This window comes from Mytilus trossulus, chromosome 5 (assembly GCF_036588685.1).
Source record: "Mytilus trossulus isolate FHL-02 chromosome 5, PNRI_Mtr1.1.1.hap1, whole genome shotgun sequence".
NCBI classification, from domain to species: domain Eukaryota; kingdom Metazoa; phylum Mollusca; class Bivalvia; order Mytilida; family Mytilidae; genus Mytilus; species Mytilus trossulus.
Window position 1 is genome coordinate 41,622,783 of NC_086377.1, and position 17,132 is coordinate 41,639,914.

General features: G+C 30.4%; 2 protein-coding genes across 6 annotated transcripts in view; one reads left to right on the forward strand and one right to left on the reverse strand.

The window, feature by feature from the left end:
* LOC134718844 (dynein axonemal heavy chain 6-like) overlaps positions 1–6,642 on the reverse strand; it is a 69,383-nt gene extending 62,741 nt beyond the window's left edge. For all 3 annotated transcript variants that reach the window (XM_063581635.1, XM_063581634.1, XM_063581632.1), the window contains exons 1-10: positions 6,538–6,642; positions 5,160–5,459; positions 4,686–4,895; positions 4,044–4,152; positions 3,506–3,641; positions 2,697–2,844; positions 1,771–1,893; positions 1,502–1,636; positions 875–1,143; positions 156–339 (exon numbers count right to left, since the gene is read on the reverse strand). In XM_063581635.1, coding sequence (XP_063437705.1) covers positions 156–339; positions 875–1,143; positions 1,502–1,636; positions 1,771–1,893; positions 2,697–2,844; positions 3,506–3,641; positions 4,044–4,152; positions 4,686–4,895; positions 5,160–5,438 — 1,593 coding nt within the window. In that variant the 5' untranslated portion in view covers positions 5,439–5,459; positions 6,538–6,642. The remainder of the gene's footprint in view (positions 1–155; positions 340–874; positions 1,144–1,501; positions 1,637–1,770; positions 1,894–2,696; positions 2,845–3,505; positions 3,642–4,043; positions 4,153–4,685; positions 4,896–5,159; positions 5,460–6,537) is intronic.
* Positions 6,643–6,796: 154 nt separating this feature from the next.
* Positions 6,797–17,132, forward strand: part of LOC134718850 (tropomodulin-2-like) — a 33,239-nt gene continuing 22,903 nt past the window's right edge. Inside the window, exons 1-3 of one of the 3 annotated variants that reach the window (XM_063581661.1) lie at positions 6,797–6,913; positions 15,571–15,669; positions 16,740–16,888. In XM_063581661.1, coding sequence (XP_063437731.1) covers positions 16,748–16,888 — 141 coding nt within the window. In that variant the 5' untranslated portion in view covers positions 6,797–6,913; positions 15,571–15,669; positions 16,740–16,747. Of the gene's footprint in view, positions 6,914–12,270; positions 12,339–15,570; positions 15,670–16,739; positions 16,889–17,132 lie in introns of those variants that run through there. The other 2 variants (XM_063581662.1, XM_063581663.1) reach the window with 2 other exon arrangements.

Genomic DNA, 17,132 nt, shown 5'->3' on the forward strand with positions numbered 1-17,132 from the left:
AAGGAGGGCAGTATACCTTACCTAACAATGACTTCACAGTTCATCTAGCAAGCAAGCTAACTAAAAATATTACCTCTTGCTACACACTTATTGAAATCAGCTATAAAGAAATGATTATGAGCTGAAACCCAAAACTTATTTGACTAAACCCATACCTCTTCAGGGTCCTTGTCTAACAATTCAGCATCATTCTTGGCCTCCTCAGCAAAGGACTGTATAATCTCCAGTGTTGGTGTGTTGTTCAGCTGGTCTTTAAGATGGTTAAGTAGTGTTAAGACAGAGTGTACTGCCAACACATGCATGGTGTTGACTATAAGGTAATCAGCAAGTCGTATAAAGCTGAGGAAGAAAATGATCACATTTAGTGTTATGGGTTTTTCAAAAATTTTGTTTTTCTAGAAGATTATCTTATATCAAAGAGAAGTTGTATCTATACAAAATATATCTTATTATGAACAATGTTATAAATCTTTATAAATCAAATAAAATTTGGAATTTAAATTCAAAGTTATCAAAAACATGCAGATTTTTTTGTTATAGTATAGATTTATCTAATACAATATTTAGCTTAGAAATTCAAGGTTGTGCAAATGTCATTGAAATGATAAAAAATTTAAAGCATTGTTTAATTGAGGGGGTGTCTTCTTAAAATATTGCATACAATAGTTTCATGCATATACAAAGGTACATGTATATGTTATTTTAAGCACTACTAATCTAAAATAATCTTTAAATACATAGACCAATTAAATGGAACATACACATAAACTTTACTGTACGAATCTAAATTCAATCTGTATATTTAGGAATTTTCATAAAACTTGTGGTCAACAAATTTTCTATCGAAAAGAAAATATCTTGAATTGAATTTTACCATGTTAAACGTTTGCAGTGGGCTCTCTTGTTAGCTTGCTCTGTGTATGTCATTTTGTCTGGTGCCTCTCCGTAGATATCCATATCATAGGAGCTAGGCATGAGGAAGCTGGACTCTCTCCCTGTTTCTCCCATCAGATCTGGACTATCTGCTCCTTGATCTATATAGTAATCATCTGGAGTAAATCCTGCCTCTAACAAGGCTGTTCTACAGGCACTTCTCACAACCTCCTTAACTAACTCACGGAACTCCTGTAATCTTTCAGCAACCTGACAAAATAAAGAAGATCAGATTTTAAACTTAATTCTAAAAAGATTTTTTCTGGATGTGTAGGTAATGGTCAACAACAGTTTTTAAGGTTAAACAGAGTATAAATTTTCAACAGTTTTGTGGAAAATTATTCCACAGAAAGATCAAAGGAAAACAGCATTCAATACGCTTTATGGCTATTTTTTTTTATTTCTTTCCGTTATCTTTCTGACAATAATTCCAATCCCATCTTACCCCATTGATATGGGTTTATTTTTTCTCAGTAAAATATAAAGAGAATGTATGACCTCTTGTGCATATCTGAAACATTTCCTAAGAAAACAGCAACAATAAGATTACAAAAGCCTAAAAGTTTACCTCATGAAGCTGTGCAAATTGAGCTTCTCTAAATTCCTGTAGTGTGTAGGTACGGTTCTTTTCTATTTTACATAGTCCCATCTCACTTATCCTGTGACACATTTCTCTAACATTCTGTAAGGCTGGTCTCAATGACTACAAAATACATGTTTTGTTTATTTCCGATTGCTTTAAATAAATGGATTTATTATATTTGGTGCAAATTCTCATATAATTATCAAAGTATTCAACTCCCCCCCCCCCCCCCCCCAATAAAAATAAACACTTACTGGATTAAGTATAAACAAGTTGTCATTTAGTGACTTTGTATGAGACTGTATTTTCTTTGTTCTAACATTCTTTCTCCAAACACTGAAAGCTTTCCATTTCCTAAATCTGGCAAAGGTTGGAATCTACAAGATAAATATTTATTCAATCATATCATTTCATCTCAATATTTGCTTCTTCTGTTGTTTTTTTTTACTTTAAGTTTTGTTTCTATTTCTATTTTCTCAGAAATTTGCAGGAAATGTTGCTACATTGTACTAAAATTTGCTTAAATGCAAATTTTTGAATTGTAGAATCCTACCCTCTTTCAACTTTTGCATCTACGAAAATATTACAAACATACCTGGATTAACAGTAGTTAAAAGATGCTTTAAACAATCACCATACACTTGTATATCATGTATTGTTAATTGTTCAAAACTTGTTGGTTCTCTATAAAAGTATTTTGATTATTTTTTTAAATGCTATCTCATTACTGTATTCTACACCTGTTCAAATTCATATCAACCGCACAATTTTATTACATACTGCCTTCGCACATTTTAAACAAATGATTCTTCAACAAAACAAATTTATTTCGGAATGCCTTTGGACATCTTAAACATATCATTCTACAATAATTCTAATTTGAAATCAAATGAATAAACATGAATGTGTCCCAAGTACACAGATGCCCCATCAGCACTATCATTTTCTATGTTCAGTGGACTATGAAAATAGGATAAAATCTCTAATTTGGCATAAAATTAGAATGATCATATCATAGCTAACATGTTTACTAAGTTTCAAGTTGATTGGACTTCATCTTCATCCAAAACTACATTGACCAAAAACTTAAACATGAAGCTGGACGAACGGAAGGACAAACGAATGGACGCAGAGACCAGAAAGCATAATGCACATAAATGGGGCATAAAAAATGTCATACCTCAATAAGTTTTTGGAAGTATTCATACTCCTGTTCCCATCTGTCTAATGTGACAAATTCTGTTTCATCGTCACTCCTCATTCTAGCCACACCCTTTCTACTAATTGTACAGTAGTCTCCCTTGTTAATCTGTTCATGGTTGACAACTCTGCAACAAAAATAAATAAAATCTTGTCTGATTCAATATGACAGTGGATTCTTTATTTTTGCAGGTATGAATTTAATTGGTTCTAGAAAAGTTGTATTTTTTCAAAATTTGATTTTGTGATTGTTTAATGTCTGCATAAAGGCATAAAGAAAATTTGTACTTTGTTGAATATCTAAATTTGTGATTGATCTATACACATAAAATTAATGAAAATTGGTATCTGATGTATCCTCCTTTCAAAGACCAAAGGGTGAAATATATTAACTACAATTTTCAATTTTTTCAATCTGTGACAAGGCTTTTTCAAGTCCACTCTTAGGACATATTTTGTCAAAAAGATGTTCGTGATTTAATTACATGTATTCCTGCATATGTCTTTCTAACACATTTAACATTCAAAAAGTTTTAAAAAGCATTCAAATATCGTAGAAAATGGGTGTATATCTCATTCAAAAATTAAGATAAGACATGCAGGTATCATTCTAAAGCAATCATACAATAATCAACTTGGCTTTGCTCATTGTTGAAGGCCTGTACGGTGATCTATAGTTGTTAATGTCTGTGTCATTTTGGTCTCTTGAGTCTTGTGGACAGTTGTCTCATTGGCAATTATACCACATCTTCTTTTTTATATTATCATGGTAAGAAAAACAACACTTACTTAAGATTGTAGTAGTGGTATTTAACAGAAGATTTGGGTACAGCAGGACTCAAATACAAGAATCCAACACTTTTGTCGTATTTGATTAGGTTTGTGATTTCACTGGTATCTGTTAAACCTTCATGGGTTTCAGCAACTGCAAAAAATCAAACAATTAAAATATTCATTGTACAGTGTACAGGAGTTTAATTTTTATTTATGGAATTTGATTTTTTTTATAACACTTTTGTTTGAAGTACCTTTATATGCTACTGCAGTTGTAATGAAATAGTCACATTCAAGTAGCAGGAGTATTTAGTGTTCAGTCAGATAATATAGTCACCAAGGCTAAATTGAACAATAATTTATCTCTACAAAACAATTCAAAGGTAAACATATTATATTCAAAATGTTAAACCTGTTAATTCAATCCATACACAGGAGGCTTATATCAATTGGGAAGTAATTCTTAACATAAAATTCTGAAAACTGATTTAAATCAATTATCTTTATAATTTTTTTTTTTTTTTTAAATGTTCAATAAAAATTATTAGCTTACTTTTAGGCTTTGTGGAAGCAGGTAACTTAGGTCCAGCAGCATGGACTCTTGATCTGGGTGAAGCAGACTTTGGTTCCTTTGGAGGGGTAGGCACTCTAAACATCTCTTCCTGTAAACAGAAAAAAACATTTTGATTTATGTTCGTGTTAAAGAGTTCTGGCACATACCTGTCTTTGTTATTAAAAGTGTTTAAGGTGGTACCTAACACTACAGGGAGATAACTCTGTAAAATCAGCTTAAAAGTTTAATTACGTCATGTTGTTAAGGGAATATTAAGCATCTCAAAATTAGTGTTTTGAATACATACTTTTTTTTTTGCATATATATATCAGACAAATATTTGTTTTGTTGAAGTGCAACAGATACATAACTGTTTTTGTTTCAAGTGTAATGAAAATGTACTAGTTAATTTTGTGTGTATCAGAAAAGGTTTCCATTTTGTTGAAGTGCATATAAGAAACTGATAGTTACCGTTTTTTGTTGAAGTGTATTCAATGCATACTCATTTTTTATTATCAGCCACATATATGTTTTGTTGAAGTGCGTCAGATACACTTTTGTTTAACTGTATTGAATATGTACTCCTTTTTTTGGTGTATCAGACAAAGTTCTGTTTTGTTGAAGTGTATATGAGACACATACCTGTTTTTGTTGAAGTGTATCAGGAAGTTCTGGCAGAGGAGATTCTGTCAGAGATCTTTCCAATGGCTCTACTGATCCATGTCTCTTTAGTTTCTTGGTCTCAGGTTCATCACTTTCATTGTTAAATTTCCCTGCAGCAGTTAGGGCTTCTTTGTTCTTTCTTTGTATGTATTCAGGACTATTTTTCTCTTGGTAATTTCTTAAACTAGGCTAATATAAATAAGACAGCAAATTAATTTTAATCATACATATAATTTTTTTTGGCATGAAGAGATCAAACTATTTTTTTTCATCAAATTCTATTATTCTTTTCATCATATGTATAAATTTCTTCATAGAAAGTATACTATATTATTAATTTTATAATTTATCAATACGGTAACTGATTACCAACATTGACCAAAGGTGTACACAGGCAGTAAGTAAGTAAGTTAGTGTAACTGATTACACATTTTGTTCAATAAATTTGCTTACCACTGGTTCAAGTCTTGGTTGTGCTGGAACATTTCCTTTTCTGATCTGTGTACTGGTAACTCTATTAAATCTCAGAGCTTTGGTATTGATAGGAGCTTGGTGTGGGGCATAACTGTATAGCCTTTGTTTGAGTGCTTCTGGGTCAATAGCTCTTAATCCTGTAGGATTACTCTGAGTAACATTACCATTGTCAAGACTGCCATTCAACATGGAATTTCCTAGGGCACCATTCATGCTACGATTTGTAGCAGTAATGGGGTGCCGTCCACCATAGGACATCTTAGCTTTTTCTTTATTACCCTGAAAATAATAATTCAAAGCACATGTTAGTAATAAAAAACATATGGAGAACTATTTGCACAACAGTTTTATAGACAGATTGATTGATTATTGTTTGAAGCCCAATGAAAAATATTTTATGCATGCTAAAACAGCCTACCAAATCTTTTATTCTTTTTCTATTTTAGTTACAGAATCTTTATTATAACCATTAATGTTTTAAGAATTACTTTGCAGTGCATGCCTGTCTTTTTAAACACAAGTTAAAGTAATAAAAATGCTTTGCTTGATGTTTCAAGATGGTTCATCTGGACATCACAAAGGTTCCTGAAAAATTCTGAAGTTTAAATACACCTTGTCGCTATTTGTACGCCATTATTGGACATCACAAAAGTTATAAAATATTGACGTCTTAAAAGAAAATATCTGATGCCACAATGGAAAATTCATTTTTGTATGACGTCAAAAGGTTAAGCAGGAATCTCCAAATAGCAATAAGTGTATAAAATATCTGACGCCACAATGGAAAAGTGATGTTGTATGATGTCAATAGTTCAAGCAAGACAAAATCTTGGGTCAACTGGGACAGATTTCCAAATAGCGATAAGGTGTATTAAACATGAGGTCAGTATACACCTTATCGCTATTTGTCTGCCATTACTAGACATCACACAAGTTCTTGTACGTCATCATACAAGATATCTGACGACACAATTGAAAACAGATTGTTGTACGATTACAATGGTTCAAGCGGTTTAGATTCTCAGGACAGCCGGGGAACAGAGATAAGATGTATTATCCCTTCGCAAGCTCCAGCAGCAACTTGAGCAAAGGGGGTTAAATTCACATTATCTTTTTTGTCTTTGATTTACCAAGTCTTTAAATACAATGTAAAATACAACCCTACAAATTACATAATGTATAATGATTGATGTTCACACTGGCATAAATCCAGATGGAATAGTTCCAGGTTCAACAACAAACCATGAAATGTCTTTCTGTGTCATAACTTTTTACAGTTTATCTCAATGATTTACAACTTGATTGTATGACTTCTTATATTTTTTCTAATTGTCAAATGTTCTATTAATCAACTTACTTCTTTACTTCTATAAATAATATTGATATCGAAGCTAAATTAAAGAATTCTGTTACAAAATCAACTTCCAACGGTGACCTAAGCCGCCATGTTGCTTTTTGATCGCCAAGCAACCGCGTATTTTACCCCTTTGATTTTTTTCAATCATTTAAAATTACTTAAAAGCAATCAAATTATCATACATTATTTTTATAAAATTCATGCTTTTATAAATATCAGTTTTTATTTTCGTTTATATAAATCTCAGTTCTGTGTGACTACGAGATTTATGTTGACATCGTGAAGGTGAAGGTCGTTGTCGGAGGTTTTACAAAAACAGGAAGCACCGGTTAATTAACTTTTGACGGCTACTCCTCACAGTTATAGATTTGATTAGGTATTTATTCCATATTTATGTTTCTCTATGTATGATCTTCGCAGTTTTCATCGCATGAACTAAGTTAATGAGTACTGTCAAGTGCATGAAGTTTGATAAAAGTGACTCATTCAAAAATTCTTGGTGTCTCACATAATTGTCAAAAACAAATACAATAAGGCCAAATAGTATACATGTATGTGTTTACAGTATTTCTGCTTACTCTCAATATTAATAGCCAACCAAATTGTTCAGTGAAAATTTGGAAAACTATTTTCAATAATGTATTCATGATGTATTATGGTAAAAATTCTTGTCAAATGACAGTCACAGTAATTTATAGTGCATGAAAATGTACACTTTATTTTAGACGATAAAAATATTGGTTGAATTTAACGAATCACCCTATTTTTTTCCACAATTAACTGTTACAATACTTATGTCAGACATCTGAAGAAACACGTTAAGAATATTTAGACGAATCCTGGTTCAATTTTAACCAATTTGATGCTGTTGGTAGCTCAAAATGACTGCTTGACACCTGACAGTATAGGGCATTACCACCCTCATTAATTGCATTAATTTCATCACAGAAGGGTATATGATTTGATGAGAGTTATAAAAAAACACGCCTATGGCAGACGGGTACAAGTCAAATCGGCACCTGGTCAAATCGGCACCCATAGAAAAGGTCAAATCGGCACCTGGTTAAATCGTCATCTAGTCAAATCGGCACCTATTTAAAGTCAATTCGGCATTCAATAATATTGGATATAATATATGGGACTGGGACTACATGTATTATGCATAATAGTCCAAGATATTTATAAATAATTATAAAAATTTATAAATTCGATCATGAGGGGTTGGATTTTATCATGCATTACATGTTACAAAACAGTAAAAATACAAAAGTTAATCATTTAAAGTTTCTTAAATTTTGTGACTGATGTTTTGGTAAATTTTCTTTTCAATTAATTAATAACTTTAATCAAGTACACCGGCTCAAATCAATCCATGTGTTCGTAGATAGTAGATGTTGTTGTGTCCTGTTAAATTGTGATACGATGATGACTGATGTTCCCATATTTTGACTATTTTATTGATTGTGACTGTTTATTTAACGCATCATGTAAATGTAACGGAATTTGATGAGACTGTTATTAAAGTGAGAGGGTTAGCGCTATAGAACCAGGTTTAATCCACCATTTTCTACATTTGAAAATGCCTGTACCAAGTCAGGAATATGACAGTTCTTGTCCATTCGTTTTTGATGCGTTTTGTTTTTTGATTTTGCCATGTGATTATGGACTTTCCAAATTGATTTTCCTCTGAGTTCAGTATTTTTGTGATTTTACTTTTTAATACAAAAACATTATTAGACCACAAAAATACTTTTATGGATATATATGCGATGTGGTATAAGGAGAAAATTATAATCAGAATTTAAACCATTCAGGTATCCTCATTTCCATTGTGAGGACAAGGATAATAGCACGAAATGTTAGGTTAAAGCAGAGACATATTATATGTCTCTGGTTAAAGTATATAAATTTGAATTTAAAGATTGAACTAGAACATTTTTAAAGATAAACTTGTATCACCTGGTGTAAGAAAATGTGTGTCATAAAAAAACTTATAACTTGTACAAAAACCGTGTACAAATTATAATTTGTACAAAGTTACATCTTGTACACAACCGTGTATATATTAAACAAATTTAACATGGGTGCCGAATTGACTACATCAAGTGCCGATTTAACCAGGTGCCAATTTGACTAGGTGCCGATTTGACTATACTGGGTGCCGATTTGACCGAGTACCGATTTAACCAGGTGCCGATTTGACTAGAATTCTGGCAGACTTAGTAACTGCAAATTTCACAAACCAATATAATACACCTAATTGCTGTTTATTCCATTTCGGATAAGTTCTAAAATTACACAACTTTTTCATCCAGTTGAAGCTATCTGGGACCCTGTTTAAACAATTCACCATGCATGATACTTTGAAAGAGACCTGTTTAAACTACTGTAAATACTTCAAACAAAATATTTTGTTACTTCAATTTTAATTTCGAAAAAAGTGGATCATACTATATCAAAGTTTCTTGATGATCACTTTCTAAAGTTTTTTCTACCTCAGCTCACTACTGATGACCTCCATTTTTCGGTCAGTGACCCAAACAGGAAGTTGTATAAATGACTGTTTTTACCGGAATGGACTAAATAGCGATAAGGTGTATGCACTTTACATCAAATTAATCACACTAATATATATACTTGTAATTTTTTATGAAAAAATATATATCAACTTTTAAAGGAGGCTTGTGGGTACAAAATTTCAGCAAAAATGCAAACATTTATTTTTTCATTACAAATTTTATTTATTACTTTTTTGTTGTTATATATTTGTACTTTATCATAACGTACAAAAATCAACCGAAATTATCAATTTGTTTTGGCTCCAGATGACTTTTAAAATGTATTTTATATATCCTTGAAAACTTGAAAAGTTCCAAATTATCTCTGTTTGGTGCAAAATTGCAATTTTTGGGCTTTGAAATCGAAATATCTTTTTTTACTCATTAGTAACCTATATTTTTTATTATTTTTTCTAATACATTGTAAGCTGTACTTAAACAAACCCCCTTGAGACAAAACTTTTATTTGTTGAATGTTTGAAACAAAGTAGTTAATTTATGAGCAATCCCTATGGTTTTGGAGTCAGCGGCTTCCAAAATTCATCAATCTAGCGCAGTTTCTGGAAGTTCAAGATTTGATGTATTTTATACTGAAAATCCTTAATGATTCATTTCCCTTTAGCTAAATATACTGTTCCCCAGAGTTCTTGAAAAGTGGTGGTCCGAGGGATTTGACCACCAAAATTTGCAAAGGACCAACATCATCTTGGTATTTTGTAATAAAACTAGTGAAATTTGATCTCGTATTCCCAGAAGTCAAAAATGATTAATTCATGATCCATATTGCAAATTTACAGTATCTTTTGAAAAATTGAATGTTTGTTATAATAACATAAGTTTTTATCATGTTTATCATGTTTATTACTTAAGCTTAAAATTTAGATTAAAAATAAATATGCAGAATTGTGGACTATAATGCAGCAAACTTAATTTGTTAGAAAGATCGAATAATTTAAACAAAAAAGATGTTATTGTAAGTGGGTGAAAAGGAATTAGAAGTGGTGAAAATATTTTGGCCAAAAAGGAAATTGAACAATATTGTGATTTGTTGGTGTTAAGTCATGTAAGTAAAATACAAAAAATCAGCTTGGAAGGAGAAAAAAAACAAAGAAGATTTTAAATTAAAAAAATGAAAGACAATTATTTTACAGCTTTTTCAAGTCTTTGATGAGCATGACAATATTCATCATTCATTTCATCTTTAAAATGATTCATTTTATAAAGAAAACAGGTTTATGTTTACAGAATGTCATTGTCACTTTCATGACTTTATTTTAAACAAAAACAAAATTTTTTTTTTTTATAACAATACACCATTGTACACTGACATGACTAACATGGCTATCTAAAGCATGATTAAAAACTTATTCAACTTAAAACCATTATAAACGGCACCATTACAGCTGTCAGGATTAACTTTTCAGTCCAAACGCCTGAAGCTCAATTATTTTGAAAATTTAAGGTGGATTCTGTTGGCTTGGCTTGTAAAGAAGAACTTTACAAACTCGAAAATCAATTTTATTAGCCTGGACCGTAGAACTTGTGGTTAAGCGTGAAGACTGCCATTATAAACATGTGGGATCAGGAGGTAATTTTGGGCGACCAGACCTGGATTCAACTTGTACCACTAAAACAAACTTGTACCACTGTAAATTGGTACCATTGCAAACTTGTACCAACTTATCTATATACATGTATGCATTCAAATGGTGGTTAATGATGAATAAATAATTAAATTTTACTATGTTATGCCTCACAAATCAGTTAAGTCAGTTAAAAGTACATGTATATAATTTGAATCACAGTGTCAAATGTGTAGCTGGTTTTTCCTTGTCTAATGGATAAAGCAAACTGTAGCAGATTGGCTTTGTTGTCTCCCTTGAACAGTTCAAATTCTTTATTACCTTGAACTTAACAGTTCATTGGTGTCAATATTAAATTTCAAAAGTAAACAATTTTTTTTTTTATATAGATAAGACATTTGGTTTTCCCATTTGAATGGTTTTACACTAGTAATATTTGGGGCCCTTTATGTGCCATAAGGCAAAGCAAGGACTATGTAAGTCAGTATATCTTGCTGTTCAGTGTGAGCCTAGGCTCTGTGGTGAAGACCCTTATTTGACCTATAACAGTTTACTTTTATAAATTGTGACTTGGATGGAGAGTTGTCTCCTTGGCACTCATACCACATCTCCCTATATCTAAGTAAACAGACAGAGAATGTTCATGTTATGATATTGTCTCTGATTTTATATGCAGTATGTATTTTCCTTAATTGGTTTACTGTAAAATTATAATCTACTAACAACTATTTGATTTAATGTTTAATCATTACAAATTAGTAGAATTTAATAAATTCTGCATTTATATTTGTTAAATTATATACCACTAATCATAATCTAATAATTGGATTCAAAAAGTTGATTATTTAACTACGGACAGAATTTCACAATCAAAGGAATTTATTTTATCAAGGTAAAAGTGAAATGTGTGTTGTTCCTATCAATGATGGGTAATTGTCCTGAATATGCATGAAATATTTGCCACTGGACGTTGAACAACCAAACAATCAATCAACAATGTATTTGTTTTTAAAGTTGGTTTTATTTTCCCAAAGACATTCTTATTTCGATATTGAACCCATAGCTGCTATATATACATTGATATATTTCTAACTAAAAGGGAACAGGAAAAAATTATGAAATTCTTGAATAATCTTGCTATCAAATGTCATTTGTTATAGATTATTGATAATTTAAAGTCAAATATTGTTTTTTGAAATAATTAGGCCAGTTGTACATTGTTGTATGAAGATATTTATGATGAAAACAAGTTTTATTCAAATGTATGATTTTTAGGCATGTTTAAAAACAACTAAAATTATGGTAATGATTTGATCAGATCTTGATTATTTTCTAAATTCATGGGACAAATTCAAGATGTCATGACCTTGGTTATTAAAATCATAGTTTCCCCTTTTTTCATCATTAATATATATCATTTCCATCTCCCCCTCCCCCTTCTCTGCATAAAAATATGATTAAGTGTTAAAGATACATAAGATGATTAGATGAAGGTTAAGATTACTTAATCAGAGGTAAACAACATGTTGTTTATTATATGTTTATACATGTATCACACACATGCTACATTCTATAATAACTGTTACTATAGCAACTGATTATTTTTGGCAAGTAAGAGGTCATATTGGCATCCATTATCAGACTCAGATCAGTTTTTCAGGTAGGATAAATTAGTTATTTTTGTGATTCTTTACATGCTAAACAAAACAGTTACTACACATTTAATTGACCTGTTTTCAACAAAGAATTAATGTTCTCTGTTAAACAAAATATGAAGAACAATGATATAATTATATACATGTAATGTGTTAAAATTTTTTGGGTGTGTTTTGAATTATGATTAGATAATATTGACTGGTGCATAACACTCAGACAGGAATCTTTAAGCACATGGAAGATAATATACATGTATGAAGATGTTATACAATTTTGATATAAGGCTGATTCTTTTGAGAAAGTCTTTTAATTCATCTTTGTTATTGATAATCTGATGGCGCTTGTGATAAGATCGAATTTTAGAATATATGGTTTGATTATTAAACATAAATGTTGTAATTGGCCTCAACCTTTTTGTCAACTGTTGGCTAATAAAATTTAACAACAAATATATATGTGAAAAGGAAATATAAAAATAACATATTGTAAACAGTTCTCATCATTTTGACTGTTTTCAATAACGGATAATGGTTTGAATTGGTTTGTTTACATTTGATTGCCTTTCCCTATTTTGTTCATAATTGGAAGCATCAACCTCCTTGGATGTTTGCTGTATACACCACTGTTAGAAAATATAAAGTTGCTCAATTCCTCCCTTTTATAATCATTAGTATCAACTTCTTTCTATGTTTTCAAGATACATCAGTCAATGTTTTTAAATATATTGAATGTGTGCAAAAAACTTACCATGAGTAAAATATCATGTACAGAAATGTACAGTGTCCAAGTCCAAATAAAAACAAATGTTATATATTCTAATTGTATAAAGTGAATTTTATATAGAGTGCACTTTGTAAACATGCATTTACAGAAGTAACTCTTACTAAGATAGAATAAAATCTTAAATATATGTAAGTTATTAAAAGTAAATTACATGTACAAGATTTAATGTTAAGGAGCTTAATTTTAAAGTCTGTAAAATGAAGGGAAAATACCATGAACCTTTATAAAATAATGCTGTAAAATTGTTTATTTTTGTGGGTGCCAATTTTTTGTGGTTGGAGGAAAAAATTGTTCCATAGGTCAGTGACACTCTTTCAGCACCCTAACTTTCTCCACAAGTACAAGCTGAGTGCCATCAAAATAGCTGAAAGTGCTGTTAAACACAAATCAATCAATCAATCACTGGTTGTTCCATTTCAGATTTGTCATGTTTATAGGCTCAACTATCAGTCAGGAGTACTACTTGTACAAGTTAATTTTATTTACTTCAAGTAAAAAAAAATGTACACATATAAGTTAATAAATAAAGTCCTGTAGTTTTGAGATGGAAATTCATGCCTTTAATGATTTTTCCCAGGTTTGCTCAATTTTTTATTAGAGTTCAATGTTTAATCTTATTTATTCAACAAAGAAATTGATTGTGCAAAGATCTTAAGTTTTTCTTTGAATGTCTGCATGGTCTAAGGGACACAACTCTGCCAATATTTTTTTACCTATACAAGTAAATGAAATTCACTTGTATAAGTCTCCTACATATTTACTTATATAAGTAAATTAATCTTACTTCTTCAAGTAATTAAAAAGAACTTGTACAAGTATTACCCCTGACTGACTATTGTAACAAATAAGATTAAATAAATGCATGACATTAAGCCCTTTTGTTTGGATTACTAAATGAGGTTAAGCAAGTACTCTGTCATGCCAATGCACCTGTTATTTTAATATTCAATCTTTTGTATTTATGAGAAAAGGTGGAGTCCCCTATATATGTAAGATTGGGAAATTGAAAATTGATTCAACAAACAATGAAGGTACTAAAATTTTGTGTCATGATTTAAGATATCCATTATCATGATTATATACCTTTATGTACCTGTATTTGCAATTTAAACTTGCATGACTTTATAACTGTGTTTTTTTAACCGTTATTTATTGAACAAGGCAAATATTGACTTTTCTATACAAGTGTAAAACAAAAAAGATAACCTCTATGAAAACTCAATGACATGTACAATGTATAATGTGTAACACGTTATTGTTTAAAGATTTAAAAAAAAAATCAATCTTAAATCTCAATAATCTAAATAATCTTGATTATCTGTGGTCACACTACATGATGGTGAAGATATCACAAGTTTAAATGTCTCGTTTGTTTACCTGGCCTTTTAGTCAACAAATAAACTAGTGTTGACGTTTACAATTGTAGGTAAAAGCTATAATCGCCTGCTGTTTATTTATTACTTTACCTGGGGTATAAATACTTATATTGTATACTGGTATATATCTTATATATGCACTGGGGGATTATAAGATGGACAGGTAAATTATTTGCAAAGGGGTTTTAAATGAATATTGAATGAAAAATTGTCTTACATATATATCGCAAATTGTATAGATATTGAGTCAAATTTTTGTGGATTTATGATTATTTGATAGTTGCACCTTTTAGTAATCTTAATTAAAAAATGTGAATTGAAACATTATTAATAAGTCTTAATTAAAGAAAAATGTGTTCTTTAAACCTGTTCTTTAAACCCCAAAAACTCTGTTTAGATGTCATTTAAATAATCAGTATATTCTCAACAGTTGAAATGTTTATAAAATATTTCCACTTTTGTTTACTGTGGCTATAGTACTTTTGAGAACTTTTGTGTGTTTTTGCTGATTGAAGAATGACTATAATTAAGTGCTCTTGATATCAAATGTTTTACAAATTATAGAAAATTTACATTTATACAGTGACTTATTAGTGACTTAAGTTCACGTTTAACCCTCAAAATCTGGGAAAATTAATTAGTGACAAATAAATTACAGGAAATAATTATAAATTTAATTTAGACATGTCAAAGCTACTGTCATGACTGTCAGTACATGTATATCCTAAAGGTCAAATTTTCATTGATACAAATGTATTCTATAGTCACTGGCATGATAGTGTAAGTCGACTGTCTGTAAGTCTACTGTCTATTGTGGATTCATTAATATTCGTTGGATACCAATTTTCGTGGATTTCGTGGGTACAGGAGAACCATGAATTTAAATGTTCAACGAAATACAAATTTTGTAAAGGAATGAGTGTAGACTTTGCCAAAACCACAAAATTAAATATCCACGAATATGTAAGTTTTCCTCAAACCACGAAAATTGGTACCCACGAAAATAAATGAATCCACAGTATTTTAAAATATTTTATATTCACTAAATACTTATGTTTCCTGTTCGTTTTCTTTCAGGTAAAGAATAAGGAATAATAGATTGGTGAAATTCAAGAGACAAGTTTTGAGAGGGCATTTCGTGGAACTAAAGAACACATTACAATCTTATTAAAACATGTGAGTGAAATACATAACAATGTTTATATTTTTTATGCCCTACCTAGGGGACTTAGGTTTTTTGGTATGTGTGTTCGTTTAGCCATCTGTTTGTTAGTTTGTTCCTCCATCTGTCTTGCTTTCACAAGGTTTAATTCTTTGTTCAAGGTAGCTTTTGATAAAGTTGAAGTCCAATTAAGCTGACATTTAGTACACCTTTTCTCTATGATATGATCTTTCTAATTTTAATGTCAAATAAGAGTTTTGACCTAAATTTTATGGTCCACTAAACTTGAAAAAAATATTACTATTTCATTGATAATGCAAGTGGGGCATCTATTTACTATGGACACATTCTTGTTTAATGTTTTTTTATTTACCCATTTTAACCATTATCAATCATTGTCAATGGCAAAAATGTTTTCAAAAATATGACACACTATACCTCAATGAGACAGCAAACAAACCACACAAAAATAAAAGGTTTAAGTGCCAATCTTTTTTAGAATCAGGAAATTTATAAGAACTTCAAAACATGGCAGATAAAAAAAAATAACTTACCATGCTAACTTAATCATCCTATTTTGAAGTTACCCTGATCTTAGATTTAGTCAGTAATGAAAGGTCTTCTATGTGTCTGGTAATCTGACAATTATGTAGATAATTTTTTAAAACAAAGATAAATTTGGTTAGAATGATAGCAAAATTACAGAGTTATCTCCACTTAATGGTTTATTTTTTAGAGCATTTCAATCAAATTACATCTTTAAAATATGTGAACAGAAAAAGGAAATTAATGTTATACAAATAATTGCTATATATACATTCTGAATGTGAATTAATGTAAATCTTATATTAATAAAAAAGAAGATGTGGTATGATTGCCACTGAGACAACTCTCCACAAGTTTCTCCACAAGAGTTTGTTATATTTTCACCACTGGCAGATTGGCAATTAAAAGTGTTTTGTTTAAATACAATTGTACATTTATTCTTATTCCACATGTATTTGTATATTTATTCTTATTCCACATGTATTTGTATATTTATTCTCTAGCCATATATTTATTATCAAGTCACATATATTTGTAGATAACAAGATGTCAGAACAACCAGAGTTATCGGAGTTTCCTAATTTGAAGGGTGTAGTACCAGACATAAGCTTAGATGATCTTGATGAACTCCTTGGAAAGCTGACTGCTGAGGAATTAGACGAATTAAATGGAGATTTTGACCCCGATGTAAGTTGTTATAAATGTTATTTTAGGAAGATGGATTCACATCAATGTTAAATTTTGCAAAATTTATAAAACAGTTTTGGAACAAATATTTTAGAGGAAGTACCATAAATATATGGGGGAGCACCAAAAGGGAGAGGTCAGAAAACCACAAGTCGGTGGAAGACAAATAACACAAATATCATGTTCAAAAGATGGATTTATAAACAACAAGCCACGAAAGGCAATGCACAAAACTAAATATGTA